The sequence below is a fragment of the Amphiura filiformis genome, chromosome 5 (genome assembly GCF_039555335.1).
Source record: "Amphiura filiformis chromosome 5, Afil_fr2py, whole genome shotgun sequence".
Classification (NCBI taxonomy): Eukaryota; Metazoa; Echinodermata; class Ophiuroidea; order Amphilepidida; family Amphiuridae; genus Amphiura; species Amphiura filiformis.
Window position 1 is genome coordinate 65,563,661 of NC_092632.1, and position 22,280 is coordinate 65,585,940.

At 36.3% G+C, this 22,280-nt stretch overlaps 1 protein-coding gene across 1 annotated transcript in view; it reads left to right on the forward strand.

Annotated features, from left to right (window-relative positions):
* LOC140152337 (uncharacterized) overlaps positions 1-22,280 on the forward strand; it is an 85,303-nt gene that overhangs the window by 46,481 nt on the left and 16,542 nt on the right. Inside the window, 5 exon segments of the mRNA XM_072174641.1 lie at positions 13,593-13,901; positions 14,576-14,716; positions 15,563-15,738; positions 16,665-16,849; positions 17,282-17,420. Coding sequence (XP_072030742.1) covers positions 14,601-14,716; positions 15,563-15,738; positions 16,665-16,849; positions 17,282-17,420 — 616 coding nt within the window. The 5' untranslated portion in view covers positions 13,593-13,901; positions 14,576-14,600.

The window sequence follows — 22,280 nt, forward strand, 5'->3', positions numbered from 1 at the left end:
ACTGAACTTATAAAATATCTCTACATACAAAGTGGTTTTAAACAATTTTAGAAAATCATTTTAGCCCTATATATTTTTGTTTACTGTATCCTGGTAACTGAGATGTGTGTTTCATAACAAACCATAATATATTCTATTGAACATGTCCAAGTAGAATACATGAATAGAATACATTAAATCCTTTGTTATACTATCTATAGAAATGTACTCACTGATTATAACACGGAATAAATTAAATCCCCCCCTAATCTCTTCCACATAGACAATTCAATACTACACCATGTATGTATCTTCTATAATATGTTGTTAGGAAAAGAGATTAAAAAAGGCTATAAGGTCATCAAAGGTCAGGTTATAGGTCAATTGGTTCAGGTCAAATTCAGGCATCCATTTTGAATACATGTGATAGTCTGTGGATATCATGCATGTCATAATGAGGCATCAATTTTGATATTTTGTCTGTTACTGGATATATAATGGAAATGTGTGAGGTGGATATACTAAAATACCTTGGGATGTAAATGGTGAGTACAATTTAGATTGCCTAGTTGAGTTGGATTGGGCAAATAAATATAAAATAGTTACCAAAATCTCAAAAATGAAGCTTACGGAAAACTACCTAATATGGTGGTATAGGTGACAAAAAATACAATCTTTTTCAACATTGCTGTAGTGTGGTTGTGGTAACCTGTTACCTATGGCTTAATTAAGTTTCAGTGACATAGTGTCGCAAGTTCAAAATACAAAATATAGCTCGACATTGAAAATAGAAGCATTTTAACAGGTTCGTTTTTTTATAGTTGTGGAGCATCAAGTTCATGAAGTCATAAAAGAAATCAGGGACCACTTATTCCCATTTTACATATCAACATTATTTCCCTAATGTGTTAGCAACACATATCCAAAATTTTAACGAAATCCGTTGATAGTAAGCTTTCCAAAATGAAGTGAATTTAAATCATCAGTGATGTACCTCCTTTTGGCTTCTATCTTCAAAAGCATGCAAGCTACATTGATACCGATGCCACCAATAAAACGAGAAGATTTGCCCCTTCATTTTGCATACCACTTTGTCCAATTTTTTTTGTAATTTCTTCACAAAATGCAAAAAATGCAAAAAAAATCAATGGGTGTAGTACCCCTTAAGGTTACTGATTATTTTAAACTGTTGTGATTTGGTAGTTCACAGCATCTTACGAATGGTAGTGAGCTTTGACAAAAACTGCATTGCTCAATTCATAGCGAATGTGTAGAAGAATTAAAATATCACATATATACTTTTATAGGTGCTGCGGTTCTTGAGTTACGTTGTAAAGAGGGCTGAAACAACAACACTTTTGTAAAACGTACATAACTCATTAACAACAATAAATTAAGCAAGTTTGCAAAGTATACGATTTGTAGAATGAACTTTTCAAAACATCAAGGTGTTATTTTTCAATAATATATTGATCTAGATAATGAAAATCGATTTTTAGGTTGCTTCGACCAACAATACCTTGTCTACCCTTAACATGTTCTGTGCAGAAAGTGACATCAGAATTTACTATGCAAATTAGGTGTAGACAAATTAGTCCTATTTTTGAAGCCAGTCTGCTGGATGGATATTACTAGATAGGGCAAGCAGCCTAGAGGATTATCGAGAAAGGTTGATTGAGGACACACCAAATCACACCGCCTGTGACAAATTGCAAAATCCCCCCTAAAATGTCTGTAAATGACAGTGACCTCAGTTCCCCCTATTAGTTCTGCTAGTCTGGCTGTCAAAGGAGTGTTTCCATGAAATGCTATTTAGCAGGTCTCCAAAATGAATGTATGGTGGGTTCCATGGCTGTCAGTATAGGTGTATTAATGGTACCTGATGTTCCTGGTTCCATTTATAGGGAATCAATTAATAGAGCAGAGTATATTCAGTGTGAGTATAGGCAGGTATTAATGGATTTAATTTGGAGATGAGTTTGGGATTTGCAGGTGGGAATTCCATTGAAATTCTGGGGTGATGTTGAAATGATAGTTGCATCTGCTGAAAGAGTGAGTTTATTATACATTGCATGTAGACTGTACCCTGGACTTGTCAGGGCAGAAACTGAATACATAGATGGAATCAAGTCCCCTATGTCATATCACAGATCTGTGCTGTGGTCAAATCCCCTATGTCCTAGTAGCTTCCCGGACACTCAAAGCTGATGGTCGGTAGTGGGTAAACCATGGTCATTCTAAATATCTTGGAAAAGGTAATTTTTGAGTGAGAGCGCTGACCGCAAATTCACCGTAATAGGGGGTATTTGGAGAAAGGGGGTATATGTTGGGAAAACCTTTTGATGCATTGTATAATAAAATACTAGCTGCAAACCAGAACAAGACCCTTTTCATTTTAAGCTCACTGCCATATCAGATTATTTGAAGTTGAACATTCAGTTAAAAACTCGAAAACTTATTCCAACAACTTTTAAGCTAGCTGTATTAAATTTAATTTTTGCTATATTAAATTTCAAAAATTCAGAATAAATACATTGATATGTTACAAGCTAGGACATGGACGGTCTCTCCCAGAGCAGAGGCGTCCTGAGGATGCGTTGGTGACAAGATGCGTTGGTGACAACAAAGGTTATATTCACACATTGTCACCCCCGTTGTCACCTGCTTGAACAAAAAAGATGTGGGTGTGTGTGAAGATAGAATGAATAATGAGGTCCATGGTTAGGACCTGACTTGTTTTACACCTAATTTACCTAAGCAATGAAGCATGAAAAAAAAAACTATATTTTTGCTTGACCATGACAAGGAGAACTATAATGGACCACAATGGGCTCATCCCAATGGCATAGTTCAATAACCTCAATGAAACAATCAAAGTACAAATTTTGACCTCAAGTTGCAGAGTATGAGTTTCTGTACTCAAATTTTCAAAGGTCATTCAATGAATGTACTAATGCATAGGGGTTTAAGAACTGTGCCCTGATAGATGAGCATGGTGCGGATCACAGTGTATGGTGAGCCCTGATGGTGAGTGCATTTTATAAATGTAATTCTGGAGGGTGATTTGGAAGCTTTTGTGTGATTTTGAAGGTCTTTGATGTAATGTCCTCAGGAACAGAGAACAGAACATATCAGGTGTCTCTCTTTTCACACCATAACCCTGCCCTGTTGTAACCCTTTACAGATGCATAGTGTTATCACCAACCCTCTATTGGTCTGTGATGTCATGCATTGCCCTAGGAAAGGTTCTGCAGGTGATTATAATGTCCATTAAAGGGTATGATTTTTAACTGAACTTGAGAAGAACATTGGCACTATCTGTCACAATGAAAAAGTATGAACCAACCAATAACATTACCAGATGTAAGATCCACACAACTTCTCTTTCTTTCCTGAGGAAGGGCAATGCTAACTCGAAGTAATTGTTATCCCAAAAGTTTCTAGACAATGTTGACTTTCCATTAAGAAATTTGTTAATAAATTTGAAATTTCTGATAAAAAGGGCACCTTTCATAAGAAAGGGGTGTCTATAACAACATGCAAATCCCTGTTTTAGGGCATTTGGGTACCATATAGTAATGCAGGGAGTTGAAAGCATGAAATTGTATTCAGAAAATACAAAAGTGAGTAAATTTACATCGGAATTGGATAAATAACTTAGGGGTTTAGTTATTACATTAGAGCTGCATAAACAGTGGGAAAATAAGGAACATAAAGATCTTTGTGTGTGAGAGACCTCCATGACCATATTTGCCTGTCAGGCCATTACCCGATTTAATTCGACTTGAACCCCATAGAACCCTAAACTAACCAAATTACAGCTACTATGCTAACGATCATGTTACTACTTCATCGGAATTGTATTGAGTGCTATCATGATACTATTGAATTTATAAAAATCCCAGTCAGTGCCATCAGCAAAATGACAAGATGAGATACGGAAAAAACAAGGGACATGCAAAGTTTAACCTTGCATATGCACATGCAAGGCACTAGTAGAGGTGTGAAATCGTCTCTTTTAAGCAGAATTCCTCTTTTTTGGAAATTTCTTTAAGGCAAAATTTTAGCTTTTTCTTTCATTTTCAGCCCATTTTGAGCATATTTCAGTGCTTTTCCTCTTTTTTGAACAAAGTTCCTCTTTTTTCAATAGAGGTCACTCACACCCCTGTACTAGGATCCACAACATGCTCATCTATCAGGGCACAGTTCTTTAACCCCAATACATTTGTAAATTCATTGAATGACCTTTCAAAAATTTGGGTACAAAAACTCATATTCTGCCACTTGAGGTCAAAATTTTGCACAATGATTGTTTAATTGAAGTTACTGAACTATGCCATTGAGATGAGGCCATAGTGAGGTACATGGTTCAATGCCGCTTCATCATGTGATGGTATCATTATTTATGTAAATACAGACTTCAGAAACGAGACTTCTTAAAATAGAATTGTTTGCAATGATGATACCAGGGTCGTTAGGTAAACATTGGATGTTCTTATCTATCGCTGACACCTGTATTATGTTTATGACTGCATTTCACTGCCATATGCTTTAGACTTGGTTTAGATGAACTATGAGCGGGTCAGCTAACAGAGTTTGCCTTCAAAACAAGCGCTTATCTTTGCACTCCATCTGGGCTGAGCTTGAAATCAGTCCCTGGGTTTGGGTCAGAGGTCTTGTGCTTTCACCTGTGATTTCTTGGACAAAGGCAATTATTAGCTGATTTTAGGTGTTAACTCCAACTCCCAGATGTCAATGAAGGGATAAACAAGATTTGACATGTTCAGGATGGGAAATAACATTCTATTTTACTACATCCATTTATATTGCCAACGCTTCCTGATAGAAAATAACCTTTATTTGATTAATAGAATGGGTCTCCTGGTACCTGTTCAAAGTCCTGATACAAGTTGTATCTCAGAACCTTTTACAAAAAGCAAGTTTTACTTAAAATGGGGATGTTTTCCAAACGTAAATACTAAGTGTAATCTCAAATTTTAGCCCCGGATTTAAGCTCAAATATCAAGTATGACTTATGGCTACAATTCTACAAAAGTCATAGATATCATTCCCCTTTGCATTTTAGATGAGGGGTAAAAATGAGAAAAAGGTCCAGAAATCAAACCAGCCAGCAGTGTCTCGTAATATACCGTATTTCGCCGAATAAACGCCCCCGGGGGCGTTACATTTTCCCAAGGGGCGTTTATTAGAGGTCATTTTTAGCACGAAAATTCCCGTTAAAATCATTAGGTAAGCTTAAAAGTTACGCTAAAATGACGAACTATGACCTTTTGACACTGACTTTTGTCGGATGCAGATTTTCGCCATTTATTGCTGCTACTCGCGACCATGTGAGCAACTTGGTAAGCTTACTACACAAGATAGCATTGAAATATAGGAATTTTGTGAACATCTTGGTTAAAAGAAGTGTGGTGGGCGTTTATTTGAGGGGGGCGACTATTCGACGAAATACGGTATGATAACTATACTCAAAGAAATACTTATAATATAAGCTTTTTAGAGGGGTTGTCACTTTTTAAAACTTTCCAAATATGCACATTTATTTTAGAGTTATGAAAGGAAAGGTACATGTACTTGTGCTGCTACCTTGTTGAACAAACTCCAAAAGACAAACTGAAAGTTCACTTTCTACTGGCAGAGCGTAACCATGGTGATTGGTAGGATGACCTCTGTTGACCCTTTCTACTATTCCCATAATACCATCTGTATTTATAAGGATCCAGTGGTGAAAACAAATTGTAATTTCTTGTAAACCTGTAGTGCTGTTGTCTAGAAAGTACATGTACACGTTGAAGGCATATAGTATCATGTCAGTAGGTATCAAGATGTCGCCTCGGCAGGGGCGTGTTATTCCGCTGATACGCTTAAAAGGATGCTGTCGTGACCTAAGGGCTGCTGGCCAAAAACCACAGACATCTTGAAACGAAAAAAATGCTAAATATTTCTAGTGTGTTTTAATAATTCAGAGTCGGAGTACATCAGCAAGGGGAAGGAAAGTACTACAGTGCGTTTGAATCATCATGTTGATTGAATAAATAAAATGTTGTCATTCCTGAATATGAATTAGATTTTATAGCAAAAATCAAATCAAATACAGAGCCTTGAAGTTGTAGGAATTTGTTGTTGCGCTGAGGATACAATAGAGCAAAGTCCAAAGTTTGACAATCTGTTTATGTAATGTAGCGGTTAGTTGTCTTGTCTCATCAACTACGTAACTCTTTAACCACGTCATCAGCACAGTTGCGTGGAAGCTTGTTGCATTACAAATCCTTTTAGTTGCAAATAAGTTGTGTTATTTTAGGGTTGTTAAAAAAAAATTAAGAGAATGATATTAGTGTTTCCATGGAATTATCTACATGATCTGCGTTACACATCTGTTTAATTATGTAAAATGATATTACTATTTATAGTTCATCCCAGCAGGATTTTAGTTTCCATTTTGAGAGAGGAGAGAAGTAAGGAAGCTGAACAGGGAGTATAAAATGTGCACCGCCTGGATAGGCAGACGAGCAGAACGCAAGCAAACAACTTTTTAATCATCCTGTTTCACGCTTGACTTTCAAGATAAATAGACCTAATGCAGGCTGTTGTCATCCTGTTTGTCAAAAGCTTTAGTGTCATCCCCGGTTGAAAGCTAGGCTAGTAAACATTAATGAGAATATCGTCCGTCCGGTGTGCCCTTGTGAAGTTAAAAGCGGACCATTGAATTGTTCTCTGAAGGCCAGGTCTGTAGTATATGTAGTATCCGCTGCCTTTTTATTCAAAGAACAAATACTACTTACTAGTAGTAGTATTGTGGGTCATGCAAAAGCCATATCCTGTTATTTGTTTAAAAATTTTATGAAAGGTAAATGGTCTTTTAATCCATCCAATACTATCAGATTACACACACACCCCCTCCCCCCCCCCACATCCCCTCCTACACACGCCCCCTCAGTCCAACCTCACTTGTCCGGCCATTATGCACCTGTCATGATGGGGCCAAGCATTAACCGGATAAGTGATTTAATGATCTAATGATCCAAGTACGGACTGACTCTCCCTTTACCATGTTTACTGGCAACTGCAGTCACTACCTGTAACCCTACCCTTTCTTTTGGCATTTTACATCTAGAAACACTGTCTAATAACCATAGATGTCCACGGTTTATGTGCGTCCATTGTTGTGTGTGTCCTCATTTCCCCGTTGTTCACAAGCACACCCCTACACACTAAACCATCAAATTTTATGCAAAATCTGTTTTGATGGTTGTGAAACTGTCACATATTTTAGTTAGGAAGGATGGGATATCCGAAGAAGAAAATTTCTTTGAAGTGTTGTCATGTCAGGATGTTGATAAAGTTGAAAATAGAACAAGAGAACTTTTGTTTTAGGGTTAAGATGGAAATGAAGTCAACATAGCAACAAAGCTCATAGATTTACCAGCAGATTTTGTGTTCATAGATTTTTCATCAAACAAGAGTTTTGTGTTGTCAAGATAAAAAAGAGGTTTTCAGTTGTATCAAGTCCTTTTTGAAATGTCAAAGATAATAGACAGTTAGGGAGATGTGGTCCGGGGATGTGGTAATACCTAACAGCAGAAGAATTAAGGTACCAGTAACATGTATGTTCACCCCTGTATATTTTTCACAAAGACAAATTATGTCAAAATTAAAAGCATCGGTCAATTATCTGATTTTAGCCCTCATTTGTTGAAATTGGTTGAGAATTAAAGAAACAATGATCAAAAGTTGCGATATTTAATGTTGTTATCATTGGAAAGCACAGTGCTAGTTGTCTTTTTGAGCCCTCATTTGTTGAAATTGGTTGAGAATTAAAGAAACAACGATCGAAAACTCAAGGAAGGAACAAAATCAAAAGTTGCAATTTTAATGTTGTAATCATTGGAAAGCACAGCGCTAGTTCTCTTGTTCGAGAACACTGTATGTACTTACTCCCCCTTTAACAAATTTGGGATATGCATTTGAAACAGGATTGATTTCTGCGCATTAAGATGCCTGATTTGTTGCAATGGTTCCAATATTGATGCTGCAGCATACATTTGAATGAGTGTCGCCCAAGATTTGAAAGTTGCAGTAAAATTCTATTGCCTTGTATTCAGTATCCATTGAAGGAAATCTATTCAGCTCGCATTGTATTTTTCTTTTCTTTCATCATAGATGGTTTCATGCATTTGGAGAGGATCAAGACGTAAATCAATAATAATTGCCATTATTCACATCAGTGATCTTTATTCATGTAATGTCAAATTGGAACATGAAGATTTCAATATTTTTTCTGACCAACAAGGTCCTAAATGGCCTGCAATTGCAAGTTGTCCTTTCTGTGGTACAGCTACAATCATAGAATTTAGTCTTGGGACAGTTTAGGACCATGAACCAAAATCGATCCCCCTTCCCCCGTAACAATGTTGATCGGGGTCTTATCATCAGGCTCCGTGTTGGAGTCTGCAACATTGATTGGTGGGGGAAGGGGAGGGATATAGCTTACAGGAGGGTTGAAGCTACACGTAGAACATTGTTTGAAAAACGTCCATCAACATTTACGTGACTGGGGATGGAAACAAGGAGTAAAATTGACCACGTGTCCCAACACAAAAATTCTAAGATTGTCGATTTAAAATTTTGTGATTGGGAGGTGATACCAACAGATGTATCCCTTGGTCTTCCACTTCTCAGGAGTGACCTTGGTCCCAGAAAACATTGAACTTGTCAATATGGGATTAAGTAAACAATGACCACTCATGTAAATAATGACATTTTTTATTGATTTTAATATCACATGTGTTGACCTCCTCCAAGTTCACAAACAAAAACATTTCTCTCCATGGATACTTAATACAATGTGATTTTACTGCAACTTCTAATCTTGGGTTACAGCTGTACATTCATTCAAAATAATGTATGATGCAGCATCAATATTGGGACCATTAGCAACAAATGAGGGGTCATAATGGGCAGAAATAAATTCTGCTTAGAATGCATATAACCAAATTTGGCATACGATCAGCTGTTTTGGAACAATGGTCATTCATTAAAGGTCCGTAACCCGATCGACAGCATCATCCCCCCGATTTTTTTCATTGTTGATGAGGTTTTGGTATCACATAATAGATACTATTTTTCTCATTACTATCCTGAAATTTGGCGCTCCAAGTCGATGTATTTCGGAGAAATCATGAAACACAGCGGCTTTTACAGGTATACCAGTTTGTAAACAATGGTAAATACTTTGGATTTCTGGGAGAGAATTATGAACGAAATATCAGTCACCGCAACAGCTACTTTGGTTTCGCGTCATACACATTCTGTGAAAAAAGCGAACCACACTAACTGCTGAGGAGACGCGTCTAGACGGTGTGCCGTATTTAATTATAAAATTTCCACGATGGAGGGAGCGGGCGATTAGCTCAGTCGGTTAGCGCGCTTCATGTTTCAACCCGAGTAACGGTTCAAAATCCGTGTCGGGATGGTTTTTTTTCCTCTCCATTTTAACCCAAACTTTTTTATATTCATTTGAAATGTACATATTGCAAGGGGAAATATATTTTGTTTCCTTTTTTTCTGAAACGGTACGAAAAAAACAAATATTTTTCGTTCAATACGGGCCGGGCATTGATTGTACAGCATGTCAGCATTAAATTAAATCATACTGAACGGAAATGGTTGTTGTTGCTTGCCTACCCAGAATGCAATTCACGTATACCAAGGTATTGGATTGCAAATTTGGCTATTTATTCACATTTACGCCGAAAATGCTCTGGTTTTTCACAAAGCAGCATAAAGGGGGCGATATTTGATATTATTATGTAATTTTAAAGACAATCCATATCCAAAACCAATAGGGTTACCCCCCTTTAAGGGGGGTAATTGTCCTATTTTAAGATGTTTACATGTTTCTTTGCATTTTGCATCCTTTCTTGACTGATTTCAAACAATGAGGTCTTAAATCTGATGCAGCTATATTGCTGATTCTAGTTATGATGTATCTGTCTTTGTTTAGGATATACAGGGGTGGAAATAGCTGGTACCTTAATTATTTTGCTGTCTGTATTAGAGAGTAGCAACATGTTTCTACTGAGCAAAGTGTTGGCGGGTAATGGTGGGTAAAGCGAGGACAGTAGAAACAGTGAAGGGTGAAGCAGGGTAACAGCACTGTCAACTACCTTTTGAGGTGGTGTTTAGTGTGCGATGTGCAGTGGCGCAGTACATAAGACGATTTAGTCAGTGGGTGACACCAGAAGTCACTTTACTTTGATAGCTACAATAGAGTGCTTGTGATCCAAATGCTCAACATGTAGGCCTCAAAAATGTTTTTTTTTTTTTTCATATTTCCGGTCTCTCCACTAAATACACAGGGATTGTATGGTTACTTGCCGGTTTCCCAGCAGTAGAAATGATCCATTTGATGGTGTAAAACACACATAAAAAATAGAGAGGAATAAAAGAGCTGTGATACAAGGTGCTCATAGACCTGTTGAGAGATCCCATCTCTGTTGAATTACAATTTGATTTTTGTTAGAAAAGGCTGCAGCTGGACAGGATACAAATAAACGTAATGTTTTGACAACTAATGGCTCTGACGAGACACCTGTTTCCGAATCGATTGTGTGTAAACATAGGCATATGGTGTAAACAAAATATTCATGTACTAACTTGACCTAAATGATGGTTATTTCTAGACCTATATTTGTATTGATAGGCATTGGAACAGACCTACTCCCTATACCAGAAAAATACAGCACTAATTTTTCAGGATTAATAAAATAATATCAACTTCTGCAAAATGAAACACAGCTCAATCCTAATTTATTCACTTAGTTCTAACTTAAAAGGTCAATTTCACTATTTTGTCAAATTTTTTTATTAAGGACCAAAACATGCATTTTTAGGGTGTTTTTCACATGTTGTAAAAATCTAGTCTAAAGACTTGTACTAAGTCTAATTTCAATTTATGCATTCTAATTTGTAGAAAATACATGTTTCATTCTAATAACCAATCATTTAATTGAAGTAACACAAGAAAGTGCAAATTAGAGCAAAATTTTGGCACATAATCAGGATTTTATATGCTTAGACTTGTTCCAAGTCTTTGATTTTTTTGACTAGATTGTCAGAAAGCATGCCAAAAATGCATGTTTTGGGCTCTTTTTTCAAGAAATTAGTAAAATAGTGAATTTTTCTGTTATCTTCAGTTAGTACTAAATGATTATGAATGATTAGGATTGAGATGTTTCATCCAAAAAAATAGTGCTGTATTTTTCTGGAATGGGGAGTACATGTACTGGATCTGGTTTTGGTTCTGGTTCTGGTGGATTACTCCAACTAAGCGGGATCCTGCATCAGCGTCGGAGGAAAAATATATGACTTCCAATTTCTAAATGCTTTAAGGCTCCACATTCATTAATATAATGACTCAATTATCTGAACTAAAACTCGTAAAACATCATCTGATCAAAAAAAATGTTTTTCAGTTGATAATTATATTGCTTGGCCTATGATGTACTGGAGGTAGAACTATGGATGAAAGCTATAAAATATCCATCCTTTATCAACAAATTGGCTAAATGCATTCGGCATCGTAATAATTGCCCATCCGACCTGTTTTCAATACTTAAGTTAAATCTGCTTCGCTCACTCTACAGAAACCCATTATATCCTATTAGTAGATAATGAACCACCAGTCCCGATGATGTAATGATGGGTCTTTACGGTTGCTATGGAAATAGTTATAGCCATTTTACTATTAGCCTGCGTGTTAAGCTTATAACAGGAACATTTATCTACCAGTGAAATCATCCTTTAATAATATAATATAATCCAAGCACGTATGAGCTTACATTCTCTTTCTCAGATCTAGACGACGAACCCCTTCAAAGGAATAGAATCGTGACTAGTGACCCAAATAAGATCGCATATATATATATGTATTAATTTTGACATTTGTCGTCATTGCGGTAATTCAACTATCTTCACCCTGCAGCTTCTTCATACTTGTAGGCATTCAGTTTCCTTCTATTTTCCGTTTTGATTTTAAGTTCTTTATCATTTTTGTTTTAAAAAAAGTAACTGCTTTCTAGTTACATAGCCTGATGATTGCATGTGATTATTAAATGTAAATTTAGCATCAATTCAAACACACTGCATGGCATGTGATAACGTGAAAGCATCAAGTAATAGCATATTTTGCATGTATGATATCACAAGCACCCTGCCTCTAGTCTAATAATAGATTGATACACTAGGATCCACAACATGCTCATCTATCTGGGGCACAGTTCTTTAATCCCAATACATCTGTACACTCATTGAATGACCTTACAAATTTAGGTACAAAAACTCATATTCTGAAACTTGAGGTCAAATTTCGCACTATGGATGTTTAATTGAGATTATTGAACTATGCTATTGGAATGAGGCTATTGTGGTCCATAGTGACTGATAACTAATGCTAACCTGCATGCCAGTTGTAAAGTTGTAAAAGTTTGAAATTTGTTTAATAAAATATGCTGAAAAAATAGAGCTAACAAAAATGCGTTTTAATAACGTATTGCAAGAATAAAAGTTGCCAACATAAGTACATGAGCACTGAAGGTGAGTAAACGGTTTTGTGCGGAAATAAAGTACCGAAAAGGCATATTTATTTGGCATCTTTTTAATGGCAAAAATAAATCACCAAATGTGGATTTTTCTTAGTTCGTTATTTATGTCTGTATTTAAAAAGTTGCAGGTGGGTAGTCCGATTCTAACGGTAGAATGGTTTTTCCTACCTCACATTAAGGCCCATCACCCAAACATTCTTATTCCACATTTTGAGATAAATTATTTGGAAATTTGGATTCTAACAGGAAATCTATGTGTCTGTCACAGTTGCCCATAGAAAAATACATTTTGTGGGGAATGAGGTTGTCATTTTATTGGGTCACACCTTGAAGTACAAGAAAATCCATAGGAAAGAGAAACCTTTCATCATAATTATATGCACCATATTTGAGCCAATTAGCACACCTGAGCTTATTAGTGCTCCCCTGTGAACAACTTGAATCATAAACATGGGCTTTTCTTTGACTTGAATGTCATTTCATGTGGGTCACGTCAATCCATGTGTTTCTACTGAGCAAACACATCAATCCATGTGTTTCTACTGAGCGAACGGTTGCGGGTGAATTCGAGTGAATTTGGGGTGATGCGAGGAATACGTGGTAACGGCCCCAGCAGAAACGGATCAGGTGAATGTGAAAGCGCTGTAATGCGAGTTGCTCAGTTTAAACAAGCTGAATGTTCTTTTAGTATTTATAGGTTTCAGTTCATCAGCACATACGAATACACAAGTACAAGTAGGAGTGTGATGAATTTGTCAGTCTGGGGTTAACAGGTGCCCTACTCTTTTCAAAACTGACTGCGAGGTACATGTACAGGTGTGAACTTAAATTAAAGAGCTAAAGAGCCTGTGGTGCTAATTGATCAAATACGGTGCATATAAACTGGTAGATTTTTATGAATGTGTATGTAAGACCTGTGCAAAAATAAACCATCTAACTTTCATTTTGTTTTTTCCCCTTTCCGTTTCTCTCACCTTTTTTTGCATACAGTTGACATCGATCAAGGTCATACGGGCCCAATCATAGAAAAAGGCACCAATTTGACTCTCACGTGTCGTCTTCATGAGATCCGCAATCACGAACTCAATTCCTCAAACATTCTGTGGTATGAGTGGGTAAATAATGAAAATATGCCGCTTCCTCTCGACCAGTATGAAATTGTTGATAACGAGTCTGTATCTATTCATCTCTGGAATTTTACGGAGGTCGGGAATCATAGATTTTACTGTATGTTTGATGAGCATAGCGAAGACCCATCTAAATCTTACCTGAGTGGCATTATCAATGTTTACGTTGGAGGTACGTAGGTGATAAACCTTTAAGCTTAAGGTAAAACAGAGGTGTAAGTCTTACGGAAATTCCTGGAATTCTGGAAATGTGGCCAAAGAAAAAAAAATTCCGAAAATGTTTTTAAAAACATTTTAAATCGCCTTTGGCTCGCATGTTTTCAGGGAGTGGATCGTTGCCTCATTTACACCTCTGATAAAAGCAGTGAATACAGAAGAAACTTAATAAAAACATTTGGAATTGCGATTTTAGCAAACAAAATAGTTGTTGTGTAGGCAGTGCAATTTCTAGAAAGCTTAAACAAAATATAATCACAGGATAATAGTGTGTATGGTTTGATGTAACAAATAAGTCATGTTTAACACAAATTCCATTTACAACGATTCTCATACATGATGCTGAAAACAAAGGGGGGAGGGAGAATTTGACCACTACTTTTGGTCATCTCCAAGTGATTTCATGGACAAATTTGCTTGAGTTTATGAAGTCCAAGCCTAATGAAACCCATTTTTTGCCGAAGATCTAGCTATGGTATCATATTATCTTGATTTTATTTAGAGCAATGTTGTGTAAATGCAGTTTTGTTTGGCTTTATTATTTCAATTCATCTACCTGTTTGTTCTTACAAATGGCATGGCATTGGTGACTTATAAAATTTATATTATCTTGTGACTATTGTTCCTCAGTACCTCCTGAAATACCTACGGTAGAATGCTTCAATCGAACTTGATGACTATGTGGTGTGAATTTAAGGAGTCAATATATACTGGTATTAGAGCAAACTTTACTATGGAGTATAAACTACGCATAGATCATGAAACTGACGGGTAAGTATAGTCAAGACCTGCAGAGGTATAATGAAAGACAGAGATAAAAGACTAATTTGCTTATAAAATTCTGACAACTAGACATAAAATGCTGTACTGCGCAGGGTGGCAACCAATCACGGCGTGCCTTTGCCCTGACGTCAGATGCGATTTAGTCTTTTTATCTCTGTCTTTCATTATAAATCGCCATCAAAGTGTTATGTATATTCCAATTACCATCATGCATGTCAACTGGATCATGCTGTTGAGTTCTGAACCATGATCAAAGTCATTACCACACAGTTTCCCATGTGTACTATCATGTGAAAAGGTGCATACTGCAGTAACCAGGGACTCATGTAAACTACTTTGCTGTACTATACCAGGGCTCAACTTTTACCCCTAGCAAAGTCGGTTAAAAGAAAGGCTCCAAATTTGCCCCCAGCAAAGTTGATTTAAAAATGCACCAACTATAATCTGCTAATCTGGAAAAAGGGACGAGTTTATTAAAAACAGTTGAGCCTAAATCTGATTGGTGCAGCTCCTCGTACATTTTTCATTCGTTGAAACGGCAAAACATACTTTCTTTTTCTTACAAATCAAATAACAGGTTTTACATTATATTTTCACCATAAAAAGTCCCGCAAATTAATTCAAACCAATGCTATTACCCGTAATCTCTTTAGCAAACAAAGATGATCTCCGAATTAGATAGCCAGCTCTTAGCTGGCGAAAAAAAGTATAGTATTGATCGTAATAAATATTAGATGTAATATTGTATCTTCCTTTCAAAAATCCAATGCAACATAAGTTTTAGGGTATTTTGTGGTTTGAAGCAGTTACAATATTAATTTGTTTTCTTTGCAGTGTGTGGCAGGAGTGTACACAGCATGACTTACCACAGTACTCCAAAGACAGTAAGTCTAAGACTTGCTTCGTTGATGATGAGGGTGAAGTTGGCGAGGATATCTATGTGCGTGTTCGGCAGAGCAACGCATTGGGCAAATCACCGTATCGGGAAATTACGTATCACATGTTCCAAAGTAAGCCACCAGTTGAATAGCAATTACATAAAATATTGGATTATTATCTTGTACTAGGATCCACAACATGCTCATATATCAGGGCACAGTTCTTTAACCCTAATACATTTGCACATTCATTGAATGACCTTTGACAATTTGGGTACAAAAACTCATACTCTGCAACTTGAGGTCAAATTTTGCACCGTGATTGTTTAATTGAGGTTATTGAACTATGCCATTGGGATGAGGTCATTACATGGTTCATAGTGCTGATGAAACTTAATCTCACCATGCAGTGGACTATTCCAGTTGAAATCCACCACACAACCCCTATTGAAGACATGACACACTGGTAGTGTGAAATTCAAAATGCAGTTACCTGAATGAGTGACTCCATTTGAAATCTACACCCCTTGTTTGGAAGAATAAGGGGGTGTATGGATTTCAACTGGAATAAGCCAACCAGAACCTGTTGTCCTGTTCTTTGGAACTGTGTTAATTAAAGAACAATTACCAAAAAGTTTAAAAGACACATTCGTTTCACTTAACAGGCCTTTTTGTCCCTCCAGCCATTTCTTGTGATGTATTGGTATTAAAAAAATATAATATATGTAATTATGGTAATAAATAAAATAGTTATTGATAAAGGCAAGTAGTTTACTTGTTTGTTAATGAAATTATATGTGATAACTGTGCACATTACTTCCAGATAAAAGTGTTGTGTGGCCGACCACACAAAATTATATGTGATAACTGTGCACATTGCCTCCAGATAAAAGTGTTGCGTGGCCGGCCTCTATATTTTCATCAGTTTTGACAACATTAGAGGGTAAAATGACACCCGTTGCCTGCTAATTAGCTCATCAACTGCATGATTCACTAAATCTATGTTCTCTTAAAGTATACTTGAATGTTCTCTAACAAAAGTTACGATTCTTTTTCAGATCTGAAGCCGTCACAAGTGGAGAATTTTAGAGTGACAACTAAAACCAGCACTTCGATGAAGATGTCTTGGGAGGTCCCGAATGACTGGATCCCTGAAGGGCATGATCCGAGTACTTATTATAGGTTGCAATACTTAATTAGATATGCTAATAATCTGACCAATCCAGCAAATGTATCAACAAATGTAAGTCCTTTACAAACATGTTTGTGTGTGGGGGTGTGTGGGTGGGGGAGGGGGGTTTGTGCGCTTATGAAAACGCATCAATCATAGACACACATATAGCGAATTGTGTGTAACAGGGGCTTATTTGACCGTACGTAGATCACAAATTCATTGATCATAGATAAAAGAAGTAGTGGGACTTACTTCATGTGAAAGATATGAAAATTTAAAAAAAGGTGCAATGATTTATAGTGCGCTACGTACAGGCACAGCGCCTAGACGTTGATCCACAAGCCTCAGCACACTTTACAGTTTGCTAAGTAGGTGAACAATTTAGTACCTCACATATTGTTCCATATTGTGTAGAGTGATAGTCTCTAATGGTATATTATTGTTTGAAGGAAAACAGTTATGTCCTCGGAAATATTTAGCATGCATGTTTCCTAATTTCAGGTGACAGTTGATTTCGCCACCGAATATGAGTTAACCGGATTATCCCCAGACACAAGCTACAAGCTGGCAATTCTCTGTTATGCGATAAACAGTCAGAAGAGTGAATGGAGGAATTTAACAGAATACACGGAACAAGATGGTGAGTAGCTTACTCCTGCTTAACCCCATGAGAACTTCCTGCCGATTGGCCAAAATGAATATTGTGTCCAATTTTGAACCAATCAAGGAGGGTCATCTGCAATTGCAAGTTTGACCATAAATAGTTTAAAGTCATAATTGGCAATTTCAATGAGCATTTTAAGTTATCAACCAATCAGAAATGCTGTTAGATGACCGGTAGTGTCCAGGTGGTCATTGTAGGTAAAATCAGTGTTCAGCCACTTTTCTCCAATAACCCCTGGACAAGTAACTGCGTGCCTCAATGAAGTCCCAACTTACACTTGTATACATTTACAAAAGCACGCGTCAATTGTGGAATACAAAATAGCACACTATGCGTAGTTGCTGCGCTGAACTGCTTAATAATTCAATCCTCGTTGTTATGAGTTTCACCTATTACAAGGTGAGGAAAGTATAGTTGCTTCTTGTGATATAAAAGAATATGCTCACAAAGAAACTATACCGTAAAAACATGATATTGTACCAAAGCATCAGGGCTTTACCAACTGAGCTAATGGGGTTGAGACACAAATTTGCAGGTTTGCTTGTTCGTATGTAACTATGTGTATCGATGATTTGCTCTTTACACCCTTTACACTTTTGTGGATAGGGCAGTTCATGTTTGCATGTTTTAAAAGTGCTTGATAGTAAGCACATATGCTAACTATCGAGTTTTTACGGTACTTCATTCAGCTGGTAACTCATTTCGCAAAGTGACCAAAAGCAAATAAAAAAATAAGCTTTGCTATCCAAGTTTCCAAGGTTGCTACATGTATAGTTGGGCTTCAGTTAAATTAACTGTCTATCAGTTCGAATAAGTTGTCAACCTTTCATCACAATTACATTGCTGAAGGTTAAAGTTAACCAAGGACATATTCCTTGAAAACCTTGCTATCATCATGCAAAGTTCTCCTCTTCATTTTGCGTAAATGTCAGTTTTTGTCTCCCCTGTTTATCAAAATCTTCAAATTGGTTTGAATATCAAGAAGTAGACAAAAAGGGGCAGTATCATGTGGAAGGTTATAGAAACTGTTCAAATGAGTTGCTATATGACGTCCCCTCTGTACACTCCACTTGTATAGCTATGGTATTGACTAGCGATGCACACATCCCAGACTATTTATCGGTACACATTGTTTCTATGAGTAGCGGCAGTATTACTAAGGAGAGAAATATAGCTTTGATATAGCATCCGGTTACAAGATACAGCCAGGTTTCATGAAATTGATCTCGCAACAGCGATATAAGAGTAAATTGACGTAGAATAGTTTTAATGTAATCAAAGAAGCAGCTAGTATTCATATCTATCAATGCATCCATCACATCCTGTTTTTGAAAATAGAAACGTTGAACAACCAGGGGTTAACTTGTTTGTTTGTTATGAAGTAACCCCTGATAGCTATGCTGTTACCTGGCTCTTGTTTAGGGCCTGAGGTTCTGTTTAGGATGAGCCTCTTTCAATTATCAAAAATTTAGAGTGATTAAAGTGTGATGCTGAAAGGGATAAGCTTGTTATTGCTACTCTACATCATAACAGATCCCATTATCATTTACCATGGAATAGTACATGATTGTAATGTAATTGCATTCTCAAAAAAATTGTGTGGATTTATAATTTAGTATTTAATCTTAATACTTCAGCATTCATAGTTTGGTACTACTAATGCTCAATTTGCATTTTAAATTTGAGTTGCTTTTTAAAGGGCAGGTCTATTGCAAAAACAACATCATATCATTGGCAAGCTAATATTATAAAGACAATGAATATTTGAGAAAATAAGACGTTTAAAATTGATATTCCGCAAAAACCAACTTAAGCGGTGAGTTACTTGAACAAGACAGATTTGGCCTAGAAAAAAGGTGACGCGTCATGAAATGAGATGTGCCCGCTTTGAGAAAAGGGACTATAAATGCTCTCAATGGACAGAACGTATACTGTTTTTATTCACAGAAAAAACCCTTTAAATTAAGTATTACAAATTTAATGGTTTTTAAACAAAATCAGCCGCTTCTTTTTTTTAGTAAATTGTGATATCAATATCATGAGAAATATTAGGCCTAAAAAATAAATAAATAATTTGAGCTTATAGAATTTCATCATGATCATCTGAGACTAGCATATAAACGTCCACAAAGTCATGTGGATATCAGTTGGATGAAATATTACAAAGCAAATGCATAGTAACAATACTGGTGGGCTTTGTTTCGAAATGAGAACAATAGTCTGCATATTGTTATGCAGCATTGTTATAGTAAATAATAGTACAACTTATTGTTGCTAATGTCAAACTTGTCACACAAGTAAATGAGAGCATGATATAGTGTGGTTTCATTTACCTACGTCATCAGCCAAATGGGGGAAGAACACATACGCTTCAAACGGGGGAAGAACACATACGAGGCTGAACTTTACCCACACAATTTCTCCTTTTTCAGGAGAAATACGCATAAAAAAATTGCAACGAGTGTCAACTTGTAATGTAATAATTATTCTCTTGAATAGAGATAAACTTGTTTTTGCAATAGACCTGACCTTTAAGATGTTATTTTGGTAACATCTTGAATTAAATTCGCTCTTCTCCTTTTTAGTATGTTGATTTTAAAAGGAATAATTTGCCTTATGTAAAGATAAATGACTATAAACTGTAAGCTGGCTTAAGCAGATTTCTGTGGATGGAATATAGACGTGTATTAGAGTACCATTTTATCTTATAAATATTTCATATTAGATTTAAGACCATATTGCCTTTTGGCTTATCTACTTATAGTAAATGATTCTATGTACTGCAGGTGTCATCGTTTCCATCAAGTTGACAAGGCAACAGCATTTGAAAAAATATACTCAAGTGAAATTCATATATAGACTTGTGTTGCGTTCTTTATATGGACCATATAATACAATAAATTCCACTCTCAAGTTGTGTCTTTTGAGAATGCCTTCCCTAAAAGCGCAACGACAAGTGGCCTTTTCACCTGTAGTTGGAAACCGTGATAAAAGGGTTTTCCAGAAACTGAAATCTGAATCAATGAAGCCTACAGGTCTGTCATGCCTAACTTGTACACATATTGCCAATAATCAATGGTTGTCAACTGAGGCAAAATGAAACTCAGACTATACAGCTATTTATTAAATCAGTTGATGATGTATACTTTCCAAACCAAGAACACAACAAGGAATATTTTGCGTCAAGTGAAATGGCTGCTCTTTGTACAGGGTGAGTCAGAAAAAGTGAAAGTTACAAAGAAAAATATCTTGTGAAAAGAGAGGATAGATCAATATGAAAAATTGTAAGAGACATAGCTAGGGTGGTGGCGCCCAAGGCAAGGATACAGAATGTTGCCTCAAAGTTGTAAAAATATTTATTGACTCAATTTTTTCACTCAGCGCGCTTGGGGTGGGGGGTGGGTGGGTAAAAGGTGTGTGTGTGGGGGGGGTAGTGATCAAAAACATTTCCAACACACATTTTTGTAACAATAATAATCATTCAATATGCAGTACACACACATTTTTGAATTGGTTGACCCAAATATTTTTTTAACTAGTATATAAAGGCACCCCCCTAGCTACACCACTGGTCCAGATCCAAACTCTTGTATCATCTTGATTTGTTAGTGACGTAGGTGCATATTTTGCGTCCCATACTATCAAATCATGTGCGTACTAATCTAATCCTGTAAAGTGTATACACACATGTACTAGGGAGGTTGGTCGGCACATACTGATGTCACTACCAAGCAAAGTGTACATGTAGAGTTAACCTCTTTGACTGCCAGAAAGAGTGAAAATGGCTGCTCAGTGCCAGAAGTGGGTAATTGCAATAGCTGCCCTGTGAATATTTAGCAATTTACACACAGTATATTGTACTCATCTATACATGGCAGAAACACATGGCAGCTAATGTACTTACCCAATTCTGGCACTGAGCAATCGAATGGGGTTTTTTTTCATTGTAAATAAGTCATGACAGGTTGGTGTCACTTCTATCTAGATTATCTCTCTGCATTTCTGAAGATTAATAAGAGAAATCTCTAACAGAAAATACTTTCCACAGGTTCATATTTCCAATAAGTCGCCGCCCGGAGGTGCCTCTTAGATTGATTTATTTTCATAATTCAGACATGGCATAAACAGAATTGAACTGTAAAACAAACAAACCTTCATCTTCAATCGCATTATGGCCTTTACTGCAATGTTTATCGGGCCAAATATCAGTCAAAATATGTTTGAAAAGCATTTGTTGGAAGAATTGTTGGATTAATACTTTAAATTAGTGAAAATATTCCATTATATGTGTAAAAAATTTACTTTTTAAAAGTTTTGAAGCATCTTGAGCTTATTTTGATTTGGGGAAAAGGGAACGCTAAAGCCTGAGGTTCTTGAAATTCACGGAATTGCGAGGAAAATCGAAAAACGCAGTTTTGAGAAAAAGAGAATAAAAAACATACAAAAAAACACACACAAAAAAGAAAATGATGAACAAAATTATATAAATATTAAAATTAGCTTCTAAATGTAACATAATAAGCAATGTTTTGCTATGCAATACACTCCACAGTAGGTAAAAATCATAAAATTTAGCATTTTGCAAAAAAAAAGTGAAAATTTATAAAATTGCAATATTTACAAAGCAGAAGAAAGCAGAATTTGACATTATGAAGCAGAAAATTTTGAGCTTTAGGGAATGCATTCCGCATTGGATTGTAAAATCTTTGCAAGCTCAGAGACAAACTGTTTTTGCCTTGGTAACTTACAGTGAAATGCACTTCAAAAGATTTTAAAATCATTATTTGAATAAATGACAACCAATCAACCAAAGTGACATTCAATCATGGATGACGT